Source organism: Acomys minous (assembly GCF_964271855.1).
Source record: "Acomys minous genome assembly, chromosome: 11".
Lineage (NCBI taxonomy): Eukaryota > Metazoa > Chordata > Mammalia > Rodentia > Muridae > Acomys > Acomys minous.
Window position 1 is genome coordinate 35,631,712 of NC_140492.1, and position 20,953 is coordinate 35,652,664.

A 20,953-nucleotide genomic window follows, 5' to 3' on the forward strand; every position below is an offset into this window, starting at 1 on the left:
TTAATGTGACATTCTAGTTCTCTGTATTTTTACTTCTTTTAAGATTAATCTTAGTCCAGATGTTTTTCTTCAACTCTGTATTTCAATAATTTTCCATTGTTCTTTTGGTTTGTAATGATGATTCTTGAAAAGGACTTTGAGAAGTCACAGTTTTGAGCATGAGGTCTTCAGTTAAATTCATAAAGAATAAGTAATATAAAAATTTGAAAAGTGCACATTGGTAAAAAGCCACTTGTCTGATCTTATAACAGTTCACTTCTGGTCCTGGTTATTGTTTAAACATCCAGGCCAGCTGTTTGCAGTTGACCAGTCCCCGTGTTGGTCTACCAGTGCAGTGCTGTGTATGCACAAACCACATTATGTCCAGGATTATGTATATTTGGCATTACAGAAATGCAATGGAGGGAGGGAGGAATGGGAGGACACAAGGGATGGGATAACCATTGAGAAGTAATATGAATAATAATAATAATAAAAAAGAAATGCAATGTGGCAGCTTTGGCTTCAATTCCCTCCTCCAAGATCTATCTTTACTCCCTGGCTTATTTCACTCAGTGTTACATGTTGAGCTTTTTTATTCATTTATTTATTTTATTCTTTATCTATTATATGTTATCAATAGTCATTATCAATTATCTAATAGTTATTATCAATTTGTTTCAGAATTTCAGTCACATAATTGTCCTTTTAAAATAAATTTAGTGTTTTATGGTTTTTTGTTTTTTTTTTTCTTACCTGTATGTCTGTGCATGCCCTATTTGCCTCCTGTTCTCAGGGCCTGAGGAGAGTAGCTGACGCTCTGGAACTGAAAATACATATGATTGTGAGCTGGGAACCAAACCAGGGCTCTTTGGAAGACCAAGTAGCTAGTGTTCGTACCCAGTAAGCCTTTTTCTCACTCCCTCCATTTCTTCCCATGTCTCTTTTTCTTTGTAAGCATTGTGAACTCCAGCATGTAAACTGAATCCAGATGTTGAGATCGTTAGCCTTTTTTTCTATTGTTCTTTCTTTTTTAATGTTATAGTCTACTTTTACTTTGGAAGTCTCACTCATGAAATTAAAAGAAACTGTTTCTTTTCATATATTTTTTGAGAAGAAACACAAAGGTTTATTAGAAATCTATGATAGTATAAAGAGTAGAAAACAAGAGAAATTTTAAGGACCATCTTATTACTTAACTATTATTACCTTAATTTGAAAGAATTTTATGTACAAGTAATACTAAAGACATGTTGAGTATCTTTACCATATAAATCTTTTGAAAGACATACGTGTACTGTAGAAAAGGTATCATTTGGAAGTAGAAAGAGGATTAGAAAAAAAGGAGAAAATAGGAAATGCTCTTGGGTGTATTTTCAAAGTATATTATACAATAGAATGAAAACTACATTATATGAACTATCACTTTCTAGAACAGTTATTTAACTAATAAGACATATAACATTTTAATTAGAAAGTGTAAAAGAATTTTCAAATTAAGCCATTGTTTCTTTAGAACATTTTAGTATAAACTGGGTTTTGTGACACAAATTTTCAATCCCAGCACTCTGGAGACAGAGGCAGGTAGATCTGAGTTTGAGGCCAGGCTAGTCTGTATGTCAGTCCAGGACAGCCAGAGCTACACAGATAAATCCTGTCTTGAAAAACAAAAACAAACAGAAAAGCAAAAATTCATTTCAGTTTAAAATGTATTATTCACTTTGTCATTCTAAATTCTGTATACAATCTCCCCCTCCCAGCACACACACTTTATGATAGGTTCAGACATGCACAAGACAAAGTAAATTAGTGTTTGTGGTCTCACTATTCATCATTGAGATAACTGGATGTGAAAATTTATACATTAAAACTTATCAGAAAATATTTTCTGTTTCTGGTATGTTTGAAAAACAGAAACACACCTCCTTCCTATCTGTTGACTATGGACTTCTGGTGCATAGCAAAGTGGATTCAATGCTACCTCTGCCTTGTTACCGAGTCTAGGTTACATTTAAAATAATCTCTCTTCTTGTAGTCAGCAGCCTAAGCGGATGTCATGGAGGTGAATAGGACCCAGCTGACTGGGTTTGTTCTCAGAGGAATAACAGATCTTTCAGAGCTGCAAGTTCCCCTGTTCCTGGTGTTCTTCTTCATCTATGTCATCACCATGGTGGGCAACCTTGGCTTAATCTTTCTCATCTGGAAGGACCCCCATCTTCACACTCCCATGTACCTTTTCCTTGGAAATTTAGCCTTTGCAGATGCCTGTACTTCATCCTCTGTGACGCCAAAGATACTTATGAAATTTTTAAATAAGAATGATATGATATCCCTGGGTGAGTGTTTTGCCCAGTTTTACTTCTTTTGTTTCAGCGCAACCACAGAATGTTATCTCCCAGTAGCCATGGCCGATGACCACTATGTTGCCATATGCAACCCTCTGCTCTATCTAGTGGTGATGTCCAACAGACTCTGTGTTCAGTTCATAAGTGTGTCATATCTAATTGGATTTCTACACACCTTACTTCATGTAGGATTGTTATTCAGGTTAACCTTTTGTAGTTCCAATATAATAGATCATTTCTACCGTGAGATCTTGCTGCTCTATACAATTTCTTGCACTGACCCATCTAATAATGCATTGGTTGCTTTCATTTTTGCTATTTTTATACAAGTGAGTACTTTTATTAGTATCATGGTCTCTTACGCCCGTGTCCTCTTTGCCATCCTGAAAACAAAGTCTGAGAGGGGCAGAAGCAAAGCCTTCTCTACTTGCAGTTACCCACCTGCTGTCTGTCTCTCTGTTCTATGGTACCCTATTCGTCATATATGTGCTTTCTGGATCTGACACAGACAAGTATCAGGGTAAAATGTACTCACTGTTCTTCGCCATTATCATTCCTCTGCTAAACCCCTTCATTTACAGCCTAAGAAGCAGAGAAGTTTTAGGCGCCTTGGGAAAACTCACAAAATGATAACTATTTTCGAAAACTTCAAGATGTGTTCTATCATCTTATTCCCTCTTTTTAAGTGTATCATATTTGGCCTATTGTTAATAAAGCAATAACAATGTAGATTAAAAGTGACTGTGTTGCATTATTATTATTATTATTATTATTATTATTATTATTATTATTATTATTATTATAGTGAAATAAAGAAAAGAAATAGTATAAATTTTTTTAATTCACAGTCAGAGGAGAACATGAATTATCCACAAATTATTGTTTGCATGAGATTAATAACTTCTTGTCTCAATACATGTTTTTATGCTATTGAAACAAAAACTTCATATGTATCTATTCTATCCCTATTTTTCTTTTATTGATTGTGTTTCCTGTTTTATACATGCATGCACTGCATATGGTCACACATGTCACCCCCTGTCCCCTTTTATCCTCCTGCACACACCTGCTGATTCTCCTCTTACTGCCAGAGTCCCCCCTCCCCCTCCCTACTTTCATCCTTTGTTTATGCACGTATCCTCCACTGCTGTATGTTCATGATTGCAGTTACCATGTTGAATACAGAAGACAGAGTTTCACGGAACCCCTCTTTGTCCTCTGTCTCCTGCATTCCCTCTGCCCACTCTTATAGCATGTTCCGTAGGCCTTGGAGCAGGTGTTATAATAGTACCCCTTAAAGCTGAGCCCCAACAGGTATCTGTTTTCAGCACTTTGACCAGTGTTAATAAAAATATATCTTCTGAGCATGTTACCTATGTGTATTGTGTCTTCCCCTTCCTATTTTTCCTATGTCACCTACATCCTTTCACATTCACAATCTCTTTTTTGAGTTTCTGCATTAACCATTGTCCTCCATAATAAAAAGCTCCTCTGCTCAAGTCTGCAAGCTGCACTAGTCTGTGGCTGCTAAATGGACCACATGTCCATTTAGCAAAATAATAATTAGTAATGCCTGCCTCGCAGGACCTTATGACCTCACTATCTAGGTGCTTTTGAGTAGACATGTAGTACCAGGTATTCATTTATTTTCTTGGAGTGAGTATTAGATCCAATCAGTAAGCTATTGATTAGCCCCTAAATGTTGTACTGGTACTGAGTTAGTGGGCACAAGTTGCCTGCCATGCCTTAGGGCCAGTGATGAGTTTTCTCCCCCTGTAGCCTGAATAGCACCTTCTGGTACTATGAAGGCTAGGGATGCTCGGCAAAGAGAAAGCTTCTAGCTTGGCTTCAGTCTGTTGTTTTCTGTCCTGGGTCATGTGTACAGAACTTTCAGTAATAAGAGTCTTACCATGTAATACAGGCAGGCAACGAGGAGAAAATGAAATGACTTCTATTGCTTTGGGATTCTCTGGGGACTCCATAGCTTATTCATGAAGGCTTACACCCGACGATGAGATTTTCCTTAAAACACCTATAGATTCTTGTTGCAGAATCGACAAAAAATAAAACAAAACCCCAGGGTACCTTCTTTTATTATACTATCTATATTACTAATATTGTTAGTTTGCTTTCAAATTCATATGCTATTTATTCAACTAAAACTTAGTTGATCTTCTTAATTGATTCTCTCAAATTTCCTGAAATGTGAGTACATAACCTGTATACAATAGTGATGTCTCTATTTTTTATATAATAATTTTACATTACACACATCACACTGTATTTGATGGAGCCTCAGCAAACAATATTAGCAGTAACAGTGAGTATTTCAGTCTAGATACTCAACATAAGAAAGCTCTGCATATTTATTCATTTGACAGTGGTTAATATTGGCTTTTGGTAAACACTACCTAACATTGTGATACACACACACACACACACACACACACACACACACACACACACACACACATATATATATATATATATATATATATATATATATATATATACTCTCTTGAGTTTAGTCACACAAATAAAAATTTGAAAATCATGAAGTTAATCAAGGAAGCGTAACCTACAATTTTTCTGTGTGCCTGAGTTATATCATTTATAATATTTTAGGTTTATATTTTTTTTGAATTTCCACAATTATTTTTGTTTATAGCTTACTTGAACTAAATTGGCTGACCACATAGGTTGATTATATTGTCTAGCTATTACGTACAGAGCAGCAGCGATCATGGATATTCAATTGTCTGCATCAGAGAATGTAGTTATTTTGGTATATGTCCAGAAATGAAATAACTCTCTCTCTCTCTCTGTCTCTCTGTCTCACTGTCTCTGTCTCTCTTTCTCTGTCTCTCTGTGTATCTCACTACACACACACACACACACACACACACACACACAAACACACACACATATGCACGTATGTATATTTGAGAAACCTATGTACTGGCTTCCATGTTTCTGGCACAAATTTACACACTCTCCAACTGATTGTAATGGTTCCAGTTTCTCTCTGCTGAATCAGTATTTATTTTTAATGTATTTTTCTTTTATAATCCACAAATTTAATATACAATTTTCTAAGGTAGCTCTCACTATTCTCTCCTATTCTTCTCTATTTCTCACCAAATACCTTCTTCCTAAGTTGATATCCTATTTTTTCCTTTTATGTGAGGGATACAGTACTTCATTTAATTAGGGCTCCCTACATGAGCGTAAGTCAATGGTCATTTGAACACAGACAATTTATAAGTCACTACACTACTGAGGAATATGACTATATTCCTCCCTGCAAGCTTAAATACTTGTAGTTCCATTGAGAGTGAGGACGCATGATTCTTTACTCCATTTATTATGAAGTTATATATGGACCCAGTACCATGTAGGATTTGTGTGGGTACTCATTATGATTGTGTATTCATGTATGCAATAGCCACACTATTTCTAGAAGAAAGTGATTTTTATCACTCCTTCCATTCTTCAGTTCTTACATTCTTTGGCCCCTCTGTCTGCAATGTTCCTGGAGCTTAGGATGGATGGTTTAGATATTGTATTTAAGGCTGAAAAATTAACAGTCATTTGTCCTCAGGGCACTAACTAGTTGGATGTCTCTGTATTAACTGTTTACCACTGCAAACTGAACTTTTTCTGACCAAGACTGAGAGCAGCACTTAAACCTATGAGTACAACAAGTCATTTTTCTGTATAGTTTGGCACCATGTATGCTTAGAAAAACAATCATTAATAGGTTCCCCCGGAGGGCTTATGACCTCCCCAGTCTAGATGTTCTTTTTAGATTTAAAGTTCTAGATATGAGCTCCTTTATGGTGTAGATCTAAAAGCCAATGAGAAAGCAGTTGGTTGCCCTCATACAGCTATGCCACTATTACACTTCTAGGCAGATTGTGCCTGGGAGCATGGCATTACAGTGTAAATGGTTCACAACCAAGTAAGAAACTGAATTGCTTTCTCCCTTAGGATCCTTCATAGCACATTTCAACATGAAGAAAACTAGCCAGCAGATAGGAAGTTTTGTAGGCATAAGGTTATTGTGTAGTTTAAATTCTGATTTCTGTTTAAATGTTGTATAACTCTGCTCTCCAATTGTCCTCTTGATATGTCAATAAAGCAGCTTACAGCCAATTGATGAGCAGGGGATGGAATAAGGCTAGACTTCCTGCCATCTAGGGGTGGGGAAGGAGGGGGAGGCGTTAAAGAGGAATCAGGGGATTCAGCCACAGGTGCAGATCCAAGGAAGATCAGGAGGAAGGAATTGGAGCTGAGGAAAGCAACAAAGTGCTTGTATCACTGAGATGTTTTCTGGGAGTAAGACAAAATAGCATAGAGGGTTAAGAGCAGACTTAAACTGCTCAAGATTGTGTTGTGAAGCCTTGTATTACAAAACATTCTCAATTATTTGTGTGATACCTGGCTTAAGAAATAAGCTAAGAGAGCCAGGCAGTGGTGGCACACGCCTTTAATCCCAGCACTTGGGAGGCAGAGGCAGGTGGATCTCTGTAAGTTAGAGGCCAGCCTGGTCTACAAAGTGAGTCCAGGAGAGCCAAGGCTAAACAGAGAAACCTTGTCTCGAAAAACAAAACAAAACAAACAAACAAAAGGAATAAATAAGCTAAAATAAAGGAACATGGTTATATAAAAATAACTTCAACAAAGTTTCCTGTCAGTCCAGGATTAATTATGTACATTCTATAATCAGAGTGCAGGCTTTCTTCAACCACAAGATCTTACTGTCTAATTCTCATGGGCAATGAGGAACAGACTGCGCAGGTCTCTGGCCAGTAGTGCATAAAGAAGTAACCCAAGGCCAATACAGAGACATTTATTTAGTAACTTCTGTCTTCCGAGAGCAACATTGTCCTCCCATGAAGGCTAGCTACTTTCTAAGTTCTTTTCACTAATTATATATTTACAAACAGCATACCATCTAGTTTTTTATTTGTCCTTAAATTAAAAATATTTTATGTGTATGTGAGTTTGCCTAGGAGTATAGATGTGCCTCACACGCACGCAGGGGCCCTTGGACAGCAGAAGAGGGAGTCAGATGCACTAGAACCGGGATTATAGGTGCTTCTGAGCTACCTTGTGTGTGCTGGGAATCAACACTCCCTGCTCCTCCCTTTTTTCTTTTGAAGTTTATAATTTCTGAGTTGTATTTCACTTTTGCTTTTTAACAGGAAAGAATGATGATGATGATAAATGCAAATGGAGAAACACGAATGAGTAGAAGGTGGGAGTTGCATGAGTAAAAATATTACTGGTATTCATTAGTGACCAGGGAGATTGAGACAACCTTTTTTTTTTTGTAATTTTACACATTTTTAATTCCTTTAATATTTTTCAGATCTCCTATTTGAGTAAACAACATCAAATTTGTTTGTTTCATATAGGAGAAATTATTACACATGTATATATGCACATAATAAAATTATGCAGTAAAATATGCAATAGTAAAAATTATTCTATTGGCATAAGGTGTGAAACAATCTACTAACCTATTGCTGGATGTAGAATTCTCACAAGGTTCATCCACAGTAAGAAATGATGTGGAACTATTTAGTAATTGTCATAAAGAAAATTAGGAGGATCCAAGATGGCGGCGAGCAGTGTGGACCGTGTTTGAAAGCTCCAGTGAACAATTCAGGGAATTACACAGATTTCTGAGCCAGGAACACCAAGGTTCCCACACCACGACAGCAGAAGTGCTCCATGGTTCAGAGGGACCAGGGTGCGGAGGACCTGCTTGCCCCCGCACAAGGGAGGAGCATGGACTTTCTCGGATCAGAGCAGCAGCGGCAGAGACAGCAGTGCCACCAGCGGCACCAGTGGCACCAGCGGCTCCAGCGGCACCAGCGGCGGTGGCTGAGGTTTGCAGCTCAAAGCCTTCCAGTGGAGGCAATTGGTATGGTGGATGGTGGGGTTTGCTGCGGGAGAGGGGACTCTGGACAGGATTTGGGTCGGGTGGTGCCTTGAGACCCAAACTAGACTCAGCAGACAGTTCAGCCCCAGAGTTGTGGGTTTGTTCAGTGAGCTGTGCCGTGGAGAAGCTGGCTCAGCTCAGCAAACAATTCTGCCCGAGGCACAGCGGCACAGCTCCCCTGCTGTGACACAGGCTGAGTGGAGTGCTCACTTCCACCCTAGGCTCCAGCTCAGTGCAGCTGCAGTTTTCCTGCTGTGACGCAAGCTGGGCAGAGTGCTCACTTCTACCCTAGGTGCTTGCTCAGCACAGTCGCAGTTTCCCTGCTGTGATGCAAGCTGGGCGGAGCGCTCACTTCCACCAGGTGCTTGCTCAGCGCAGTCGCAGTTTCCCTGCTGTGATGCAAGCTAGTCGGAGCGCTCATTTCCACCAGGTGCTTGCTCAGCGCAGTCGCAGTTTTCCTGCTGTGACACAAGCTGGGCAGAGCGCTCACTTCCACCCTAGGTGCTTGCTCAGCGCAGTCACAGTTTTCCTGTTGTGACACAGGCTGGGTGGAGCGCTCACTTCCACCCTAGGCGCTTGCTCAGTGCAGTCGCAGTTCTCCTGCTGTGGCAGACAGTTCAGGCCCTGAGAAACTAGTTGAGCTTGACGCGTGGTTTGGGCCCAGCATCCCTGGCTGGACTTGGCAGGGGACCCAAAAGGTTGTGGATACCTTGGCCTGATCCAACGCTCATTCAGAGACCCAGAACGATTGCAGGACCCACAGCAAAGAGGAGCTGAGGATCACTGGCTGTGAGAGCCCAAAACTACAGGGCTAACCTCCTGCCATCCACACCAGTGAAGTATCAGGGCTTCCAGCCTATGGAAATCATGAGAAAACAAGTGAATCTATCATCAGACTCCCTCCACTCAACTCTGGAAGTTACCCAACAAAAACAGAGATGGCAAGATGTCTAAAGGACAGTATAAAAGCATAGGCAAAAACCTCCAAAACAACATGGCGTCTCCAGTTCCCAGCTATCCCAAAGAAAACAACCCAGAGAACTCAAATACAACGGAAACACAAGAAAATGACCTCAAATCCTGGGTAATGAGGATGATAACAGAGGAAACAGATAAAATTCAAAATCAGATGAAGGAAGACTCAGCCAAGCAGGTGAGAGACATAAAAGAAGCACATAGAGTGGAACTGGAAAATTTTCAGGAAAATGTAAACAACCAGATAAAAGAATTAAAAAAATCCGTTCAAGATATGAAGATGAAAATGGATTCAATGATAAACACACAGACAGAAGAAAAATGAGAACGTGAAGCCTCAGAGAAGAAGGCGAATGACACAGTGCTGAGCTTTTCTAACAGAATCCAAGAGATGGAAGAACGAATCTCAAGTCTAGAAGATACTATAACAGATCTTGAAGCAACCATTAAAGAAAATGCCAAATCTGGAAAACTCCTGACACAAAACATCCAAGAAATTAAGGACACCATGAAAAGAAGAAATCTGAGGATAATAGGCATTGAAGAAAGAGAAGATATCAGACTCCAAGGCCCAGAAACTATTCTCAACAAAATCATAGAAGAGAATTTCCCCAATCTAAAGAAAGAGATGCCTATAAACATACAAGAGGCATACAGAACACCAAATAGAATTGACCAGAAAAGAAAAACTGCCTGTCACATAATAATCAAAACACAAAACATATAGAACAAAGAAAAAATATTAAAAGCTGCAAGGGAAAAGGGCCAAATAACATTCAATGGCAAACCTATCACAATTACAACCGACTTCTCAGCAGAGACCATCAAAGCCAGAAAAGCCTGGACAGAGATCCTGCAAACCCTAAGAGACCACAGATGCCAGGCCAGACTACTTTATCCAGCAAAACTATCAATAAACATTGATGGAGAAAACAAAATATTCCATAAAAAACCAAATTCAAACAGTACCTATCCACAAATCCAGCTTTACAGAAGGTACTAGAAGGAATACTCCATCCCAAAGGGTCAAGCTACAACCAAAACTACTCAGGAAATAGATAACTATACCATGGCAAAAACACAACTACACAAACGCTCGACTGGAACCAACATCAAAATTAAGACTCTTAATAGTAACTGGTCATTAATATCTCTCAACATCAATGGTCTCAATTCTCCAATAAAAAGACACAGACTAACTGAATGGGTACATAAACAGGATCCAACATTCTTCTGCATTCAAGAAACACATCTCACCCATAATGATAGGCATTACCTCAGGATAAAAGGTTGGAAAAAAATATTCCAAGCAAATGGTCACAAGAAGCAAGCAGGCGTAGCCATTTTAATATCGAACAAAATAGACTTTCAACCAAGATTAATCAAAAGGGATGAGGATGGACACTTCATACTCATCAAAGGTAAAGTCAACCAAGATGACATCACAATTCTGAACATCTATGCTCCCAATACAAGGGCACCCACATTTGTAAAAGATCTGCTAAAAAGGCTTAAACCACACATTGATCCCCACAGAATAATAGTGGGAGACTTCAACACCCCACTCTCTCTGAAGGACAAGTCATTGAAACAGAAACTAAGCCGAGAAATAACATCATTAACCAATGTCATGGATCAAATGGATCTAACAGATATCTATAGAACCTTTCACCCAAACAAGAAAGAATATACCTTCTTCTCTGCACCCCATGGAACCTTCTCCAAAATTGATCACATCGTAGTTCACAAAGAAAGCCTCAACGGATACAAGAGGGTTGAAATAATACCTTGTATCCTATCAGATCATCATGGGCTTAGGCTGCAATTCAACAACAACAGAAATAACAAAAAGCCTACACGTATGTGGAAACTAAACAACTCTCTGCTAAATGACACCTGGGTCAGGGAAGAAATAAAGAAAGGAATCAAGGAGTTTCTGAAATTCAATGAAAATGAGGGAACAACATACCCAAATTTGTAGGATACATTGAAAGCAGTGCTAAGAGGAAAATTCATAGCACTAAGTGCCTTTAAAAAGAAATTGGAAGCATCGCACATAAGCACCTTAACGACACAACTGGAAGCCCTAGAAAAAAAAGAAGCAGAAACACCCAAAAGGAGTAGACGTCTGGAAATAATCAAACTCAGGGGTGAAATTAACAAATTAGAAACTAAGAAAACAGTCCAAAGAATCAACAAAACCAAGAGCTGGTTCTTTGAGAAAGTCAACAAGATAGACAGACCACTAGCCAAACTAACTAAAAGGCAGAGAGACAGTATTGAAATCAACAAAATCAGAAATGAAAAGGGAGACATAACAACAGACACTGAAGAAATACAAAAAATCATAAGATCCTACTTTGAAGGCATATATGCCACAAAATTTGAAAATCTAAGGGAAATGGACGATTTTCTTGATCAATTTCACTTGCCAAAGTTGAGTGAAGAACAGATAAACAAGCTAAATAGTCCCATTTCCCCTACAGAAATTGAAGTAATCATTGATAGTCTCCCAACCAAAAAGAGCCCAGGGCCAGATGGTTTCAGTGCAGAATTCTACCAGACCTTCAAGGGCGAGCTAATACTGATACTCTTCAAGCTACTCCAAAAGATAGAAAGGGATGGAACATTACCAAATTCATTCTATGAGGCCATAGTCTCATTGATACCTAAACCTCACAAAGACTCAACAAAGAAAGAGAATTTCAGACCAATTTCTCTGATGAACATCGATGCAAAAATACTAAATAAAATACTTGCAAAACGAGTACAAGAGCACTTCAAAGATATCATTCATCATGACCAAGTAGGCTTCATTCCAGGCATGCAGGGATGGTTTAATATACGGAAATCCATCAATGTAATCCACCACATAAACAAACTGAAAATAAAAAACCACATGATCATCTCTTTGGATGCAGAGAAAGCATTTGATAAAATCCAACACCCATTCATGTTTAAAGTTTTAGAGAGATCGGGAATACAAGACACTTTCCTCAACATAATAAAGGCTATATATAGAAAGCCAATAGCCAAAATCAAAGTAAATGGTGAGACACTCAAGGAAATTCCTCTAAAATCAGGAACAAGGCAAGGCTGCCCACTCTCTCCATATCTCTTCAATATAGTACTCGAAGTTCTAGCCAGAGCAATAAGCCAACAAAAGGAGATCAAGGGTATTCAAATGGGAAAGGAGGAAGTCAAATTATCCCTATTTGCAGATGATATGATAGTCTACATAAGTGACCCTCAAAATTCCACCAGAGAACTCCTACAGCTGATAAACACCTTCAGCAAATTGGCTGGATGCAAAATTAACTCAAAAAAGTCTGTAGCCTTCCTATACACAAATGACAAGATTGCAGAGGAAGGAATTAAGAAAACTACACCCTTCACATTAGCCACAAGCAATATAAAATACTTAGGAGTTACTCTAACTAAGCAAGTGAAGGACTTGTTTGAAAAAAATTTCAAAACTCTAAAGAAAGAGATTGAAGATGACATGAGAAGATGGAAGGATCTTCCTTGCTCATGGGTCGGGAGAATTAACATAATAAAAATGGCCATCCTACCAAAAGCAATCTACAGATTCAATGCAATCCCTATCAAAATACCTACACAATTTTTTTTACAGACATTGCAAATTCAATTCTAAACTTCATATGGAAAAACAAAAAACCCAGAATAGCTAAAACAATCTTGTACAATAAAAGGTGCTCTGGAGGAGTCTCCATACCTGATCTCAAACTGTACTATAAAGCAATAGTAATTAAAACAGCATGGTACTGGCACAGCAACAGGCTGGTTGGTTGATCAGTGGAATCGAATCGAAGACCCAGATATGAATCCACACACATATGGTCATATGATTTTCGACAAAGAAGCCAAATCCATTTGATGGAAAAGGGATAGCATCTTCAACAAATGGTGCTGGTCTAACTGGATGTCTATGTGTAAAAAAATGCAACTGGACCCATATTTGTCACCTTGTACAAAACTCAAATCCATGTGGATTAAAGACCTCAACATAAAGCCAGAGACACTAAGTCACTTAGAAGAAAAAATGGGAAAGAGCCTGGAACATATTGGCACAGGAGACAACTTCCTGAACAGAACACCAACAGCCCTGGCCTTAATGTCAACAATTAATAAATGGGACCTCATGAGGCTGAGAAGCTTCTGTAAGGCAGGAGACACTGTCAAGAGAACAAAGTGACAGCCTACAAACTGGGAAAAGATCTTCACCAATGTTACATCTGACAAAGGTCTAATATCCAAAATACATAAAGAACTCAAGAAATTGAACACCACCAAACCAAATAACCCAATTGAGAAATGGGGCATGGAACTAAACAGAGAATTCTCAACAGAGGAATATCAAATGGCTTAGAAACACTTAAAGAAATGCTCAACCTCCTTAATCATCAGGGAAATGCAAATCAAAACAACTCTGAGATTCCATCTTATACCCATCAGAATGGCTAAGATCAAAAATTCAAGAGACACCACATGCTGGCGAGGATGTGGGGAGAGAGGAACACTCCTTCATTGCTGGTGGGAATGCAAACTAGTACAACCACTTTGGAAATCTATCTGGTGCTATCTCAGAAAAATGGGAATAAGGCTTCCTCAAGACCCAGCTATTCCACTCCTTGGAATATACCCAGATGATGCTCCAGCACACAGCAAGAAAATTTGCTCAACCATGTTCATAGCAGCCTTATTCATAATAGCCAGAACATGGAAACAGCCTAAGTGTCCCTCAATAGAAGAATGGATAAAGAAACTGTGGTACATATACACTATGGAATACTATTCAGCTATTAAAAACAAGGACTTCCCGAAATTTGTGGATAAATGGATTGAGCTAGAAATGATCATAATGAGTGAGTTAACCCAGAAGCAGAAAGACTCAAATGGTATATACTCACTTATATCTGCATATTAGCCCAAGGGGCATGTCCCACGAAAGCCTTCACTTACCAGGAAACTGAGACAGAGGGGAGGACATTCTAGTGGGACTATAGATGAGAGAATCATCGGAGAATGGCAAAGCAGAAGGATCCAGAGGGTCCTAGAAGTCTACAAGTAGAACATTATGATAGGCAGATTTGGGCTCAGGGGTCCCACTCAAACTAAGCACCAGCCAAGGACAATACAGGTGGTAAACCTTAAACCCCTACCCAGATCTAGACAATGGACAGAACACTCTCCACAGTAGAGTGGAGAGTGGGATATTACTTTCTCACATACTCTGGTGCCTCACCTTTGACCATGTTCCCTGGAGGAGGAGACCTGGTGGCACTCAGAGGAAGGACAGCAGGTTACCAAGAAGAGACTTGACACCCTATGAACATATACAGGGGGAGGTAATCCCCATCAGGAACAGTCATAGTGGAGGGGAATAAGGGGAAAATGGGAGGGAGGGAAGAATGGGAGGATACAAGGGATGGGATAACCATTGAGATGTAACAAGAATAAATTAATAAAGGAGAAAAAAAATAAAAAAAAGAAAATTAGTATACATAGTAACATGAAATATATATGTATACATATACGTGTATTCTATGGTTTATATTGTTTGTTCAGATGTACATTACATCATTTGGAGAATCTCCATGGAGTAAACATTTCATTTTACTTTAATTGGCCTATAACTTTGTACTTTGAAAGACAAAAGTATTATGTAAGTGCAGTTACAATCATCTGTTAGTTTTGGTTTGCTGATTACTGAGCAATGCCCAACAGATTGGCTTTTTCCTTTGGGGAGCTTTTGGTAGCATTGAGAGAGTTTTTATATTGAAAGTGAGCTGAGGATGGGAAGAAATATATATCACCCCTTCAAATGCTTTTCTTAGAGAAAGCTGATGTGAGGACAGTTGTCACTGATACCTTGTTCGTGCACTGTAAGTTTCTTTGGGAAGATAGAGATTTTTGTGGCACCCATGCCTATATACCTTTTCACAGGAATTGGGTGATAAAACAATATTTTATTTTAATGTCAGTTTTAAACATTTAATGATTTCTATATCAAAGGTTTCTCATAATGTGCCAATTTACATGAAAATGTTTTTTATTAATTTATTCATATTACATCTCGATTGTTAGCCCTTCCCTTGTTTCCTCCCATTTCTCCCTCCCTCCCACTTCCACCCTTCTCCCCTCCCCTATGTCTGTGATTGAGGGAGAACTTCTCCCCCTATATATGCTCTAGAGTATCGAGTCTCCTCTTGGTAACTTGCTACATGAAATTGGTTTTTTTTAGGTGACTTATGTAACAAATGGGACATAAGGCATTTCTGAAAATCTAACTGAAATATTTTGTGCATGTTCTCTAAAAAGCTATGACCTCATAACTATCTGCTTATGGACTAAAATTGCGAGGCCAATCATGTAAATTAGTAAGTGAGAGTCCCGGTGGTCAGCCTCTATGCTATGATTCTCACTAGCAATAATGAAGAATCATAATCTCATAGGCTGTTGAAGGAAAACTTCTTAGAAAATACAACACTTTTCTTGAGCGCTAAACCAGCTTCATGACTTGTTTTTGCCATCATCATTCTAATGGATGTGAGGTTCTCAAAATTTGGGACACATGTCTTTTATTAAGATGTTATAAAATTGATCTGTTTGATGTTTTATTAAGTACAGTATCTTTTCTGAGTTTTACTTTGCAAGTGTTCCAGAGTCAGGAACATTGCCACAATCTGAGGATCAGGTGGCTTCTTAAGCTGTCTGTGCCTGCTCCTTCAGCTGGTTCTAGGTTTATGTAGTATCACATAATATAAAGGAAGGAAGAGTTTGCTACATCAGTTGCATTGCTTTTTATCAGATTTTTCTTTATTTTTTATCCACATTTTTCATATAGTATATTTTGATTATGTATTTTCCCTTTACCCAACTTGCCCCGATTCTCCTCCTCTTACTATCCACCCAAGTTTATTTTCTTTCTTACTGTCTTTCTTTCTTTCTTTCTTTCTGCCTTTCTTTCTTCTCTTTAAAAAATAGGCACAGGGAAATGTCCACAAGGCCTCAACTCTAAACAAAAAACTATAAGGGAACTTAGGAAAGCTGGGAGTGGGAGAGATGGTCCTTCCCAGGGAAGAGCACAACAATATGTTTTTCAGTACCACATGGTCAGTCCTAAAAAGTACACACAAGTAATAGCTGGACTGAACAGGCTGAATTTAGGGATATATGTGTATATTTGTATACACATATGCATGCAATAACGTTGACTGAAAAAGAGTCATGAATCTGAGAATGGAAATGGGTGTATGAGAGGGTTTGGAGGGAGGAAAGGGAAGGGACGAATGCTGTGATGAAATTATAATATCAAAGATATTAATAACCATAAAAAAGAAACACAGAGAAAAGAAGATCCTAGTATAGTTGAAGCAAAGGTTGGAGCAAAGAACAAAAGGCAAAAGGAGGGATTTCCCTGGGTCTCCGAGGGAGTGGAGCTGGGCGCTCAGTCTTAAATGACATCACATGATGCTGACCTTGGACTGCTGACCTGAAGGGAGGTCCAGTAATACATTTTAGGTGTTTTAAGCTGCCTTTAGATGTAGCAGTCACAGTCACCGGAATACAAAAGAAATACTTTTTTTTTTCAGTGAAAATTTCCACACAATCTATTTTAACGATGCGAGGAGTTCCCATGATTTTGGAAGATCCCTGAAGAGGAATATTCCATGAGCTGAGTTCTGAGAGCTCCATATTTAGAGGATCTAATTTAAAAATTATTATTTCTGATATGATAGATCAAGATAAATGAAATTCAATCCCACAGGCCATTTTTTAGTAATAGATTATACAGGGTTTCTAAAAGGCCGAGACATCTCAAGAATATCAGATACATAAACATGTTTACTCTCTCTTCCCGTTTTAAAAAAAACCTACACAGTAACACACACACACACACACACACACACACACACACACACACACACACACACATCAATACAAACAAACAAAATCACAATAAGATAAATCAGCCTTTTTTTTAAGACTTGTATAGTGATAGTTTTATGTTATTTGAGACCTGTTTGTTTATGGAATAGGTAAAACTTTTTTACCCAGACATCAGTTTCTCTGTTAATATGTTTACATGCCTAATAACATTCCAAACAATTTTGCTTTTTCTTACTCTCAGTAATGTAGAGAAAAACGCATTTCACAGGAAGTTTCACTATTTAAGTGGAACAAAAAGCTTACACACCCTTATATAAAAGATTTCACTTTTCCATAGTTCTATTGTCTTAAATTATATTTTGCATACACATCTTCTCTGTAAAACCTACATTAAATTTGACATTATTTTATTTTAAGAAATAAAATACGCATTTTGAGAAAATTATTTGCTTTAAACCACATATTTGAACTAGTTGTACAAAAATTAGTGACTATGATAAATCTAAAGGTTTAAGTTCATAGAAAGTCACTTGATTGATCCCATTTGCCAAAAAAGCCTGGCTAATCCAATTAATAAAATCCTTAGTCATATGAACATGTCATTTCTATTTCCTAACTTCTATCTTAAATAGTGGTGTCACGATATAAAACAAGGTTATATCCATAATTATACATATTTTTTTACTAAAGAAGTGTACTATAGTGGTATTGATTTCAATTCGCTCCTCTCTTGTTTTTGACACTATCCATTTTAATTTCCCTCATTTATTACATTTATGAGTACCAGCTAAGCTTGAAAATTTTCTGCCTTTTCAACTATATCTGTAGTTATGAACAATCAATTTGTTTCAGTTTTACTCATTTAGTTTTCTATGAAACAATTATAATTTGTCACTTAACTTGAATTCAGATATTGAAAACCTTAACCATCATACTTGTATTTTGCCTTTTGTACGTTCTATCTCATCTGCACTTTGGTAATTTCACTCATATATTTCATTGAGGAAAAAATAGTTTTATTAACTCTGTAAATGTTTTTATGAATGTGTACCAGGTAACATAATAATAAGTAAAGAAAACAGCCTAAATAAATATTTAATCATTGTTATCTGACAATGTCTTTGGATGAAAGAGTAATGAATATAATAACAAACACACAATTTTCAGTCAACATAAAAGTCTGAAAGTTATACACTTAAAATAGAAATGGAATATTTTCATAGGAAAAGGGAACTAGAAGTAGGAGGAAGAAAAATCAAAGAGCCTCTTGGAAATGATTATGTTCAAAAGACTTTTTACACTTGAATTAAAACATCATTAGGTAAGCTATTACTTTGTATAGTGAATATAGTCTCATTAAAATATATGAAAAAGTTCATGAGGAATTGAAAAGGAGACTTTTCATACTATTAGACTTTTAAAAGATATTTTAACATAACATGATCTATACATTTTGCCATTGTAAATTCTGTATGCAACCTATCTCTCATATGTATGTGCATCATTAGTGGTAGTTGAGCTAACATGCGTAACACTAAATACATTGGTTTTAATGGCCTACTCATTTAACTTTCATAGAATTTCATGTTAAAATTTTATGTGTCCAAATATAGAAAATACTTTGTGTGTCCAGTATGCTTCTAAATGTAGAAACATTGCAGTTTCCTATTTCTTGATTAAGGAATAAATGAAGGACAGGCCATGAGACTAGAATCTGACGGCATCGCTCATATTTTCTGTCACATCTCTCTTTGCAGTGAGCAGCCTGAGGGAGTCTGATGGAGGTGAACAGGACCCATCTTAGTGAGTTTTTTCTCAGAGGAATAACAGATCGTCCAGAGCTGCAAGTCCCCCTGTTCTTGGTGTTCTTCTTCATCTATGTCATCACCATGGTGGGCAACCTTGGCTTAATCTTTCTCATCTGGAAGGACCCCCATCTTCACACTCCTATGTACCTTTTCCTTGGAAATTTAGCCTTCGCAGATGCTTGTATTTCAACCACAGTAACCCCCAAAATGCTTACAAAATTTCTAAATAAGAGTGATATGATATCTCTGGGTGGGTGTTTTGCCCAGTATTATTTTTTTTGTATCAGTGCAACTACAGAAATTTTCCTCCTGGTAGCCATGGCCTATGACCGCTATGTTGCCATATGCAACCCTCTGCTCTATCTAGTGGTGATGTCCAAAAGACTCTGTACTGTGTTAATTAGTATATCATATATAATTGCATTTGTAAACTGTGGACTTAACATAGGGTTGTTATTCAGATTAACGTTCTGTAAGTCAAATATAATTGACCACTTCTACTGTGAAATCTTGCCACTCTATACAATTTCTTGCACAGATCCGTCTCTTAATGTGTTGGTCGTTTTTATTTGTGCTTCCTCCATACAAATCAGCACCTCTGTGACTATTGTAGTCTCTTATGCCCGTGTCCTGTTTGCTGTTCTGAACATGAAGTCTGAGAAGGGCAGAAGGAAAGCCTTCTTCACCTGCAGTGCCCACCTGTTCTCTGTCTCTTTGTTCTATGGCACTCTCCTCTTCATGTATGTGAGTCCTGGGTCTGGATCAGGTAAACAAAAGGATAAAATGTACTCACTGTTCTACACAGTTGTGATTCCTCTGCTAAACCCCTTTATTTACAGCTTAAGAAACAAGGAAGTCTTGGGTGCTCTGAAAAAAGTCATAAAATAACAATCACTTTCAGAAAATTTTGAAGTTCATTCTACTAACTTTTCTTCTCTTTTGCAGTACATCATAATATTTAATGTTATGTATTGTACATAATCGAAGTTCTACTTATTGTTAAATAAAAATAAATATTTAGACTATGAATGGATGCCTTAGTAGTATGATTATAAAAGAGTTTATGTGCACTTTAAGAGCTAATCGCAGTTATTAGTTATTTTGAAATTCATATTCTGTAATTTATTTTGTTAATTTCTTCACTAGATTGACAAATTTTTGTTTTAAATCTATATTAAATATCTTTGAATTCATTTTTATTCAAAATCAAACAGGCCATGAAAACAATTTGTTTAAAACTGATTTCTTGAAGAAATTACACTTAAATCATTTAAATAATCTATAATTATATTACAAGTACATACTTAATAATTCCCACAGAATATATGACAAGGAATAACATCCAAACACTTAAATTGGGGTAACTCTTGATATTTAAGAGTAATCTGAAAGAGATAAATATTTTATTTACATTCATTGAAACTTCTCAACCTTAAAATATTAAAAATCAAAATGATCATTTTGTTAATGGAACATAAAAAGAGAAATTTAGCTTTTTTGTTTTTGTTTTGTTTTACAATATGTCTCTTTTGTTTTTCTTCCTATCTTTTGTGTATTTCTATCTCGTCTATCTTTTGTATATATATACTTATTTTTTTTTCTTTTTGGCTGTGAATTAGATTCTGGGTGCATCTACTAGCCAAGGTCTCCAAATGAATCTCATCATGAGTAAAGTAAAATATGCACTGTGCTTCATGTATTGAGCCACATGCAATCTATAGCGTCATTAAGGAGCATTCTTACCATGAGTGTTTATAATTTTTCTGAGTGTTGACAGAATACGAGAAAGTAGGTAACAAATCGAACATGTGCTCTGCAAAAATCATAAAGCAGAATATATGAACACATGACTGCATTATTTACTCAAATTTCTGAAGGGAGAAGGAACAGACCTGCTGTAGCAGATGTGACATGGTCCCATATTTCTGACATTTAGTCATTATTGGTGGCTCTGTTTGGAATAGTTATGGAGCATGAGGAAG

General features: G+C 37.4%; 1 protein-coding gene and 1 pseudogene across 2 annotated transcripts; both read left to right on the forward strand.

Moving 5' to 3' along the window:
* Window positions 1-2,035: 2,035 nt before the first annotated feature.
* Window positions 2,036-2,954, forward strand: LOC311608508 (olfactory receptor 5AC1-like; annotated as a pseudogene). The gene has a single exon. The product of its transcript is annotated as an olfactory receptor 5AC1-like (transcript).
* A 15,987-nt stretch (window positions 2,955-18,941) lies between these two features.
* Window positions 18,942-19,859, forward strand: LOC311608507 (olfactory receptor 5AC1-like; the record flags this gene model as incomplete). Its single annotated transcript, XM_084801043.1, has 1 exon — window positions 18,942-19,859. The coding sequence occupies one exon, from the start codon at window positions 18,942-18,944 to the stop codon at window positions 19,857-19,859; it is 918 nt and encodes a 305-aa protein (XP_084657169.1).
* Window positions 19,860-20,953: the final 1,094 nt, after the last annotated feature.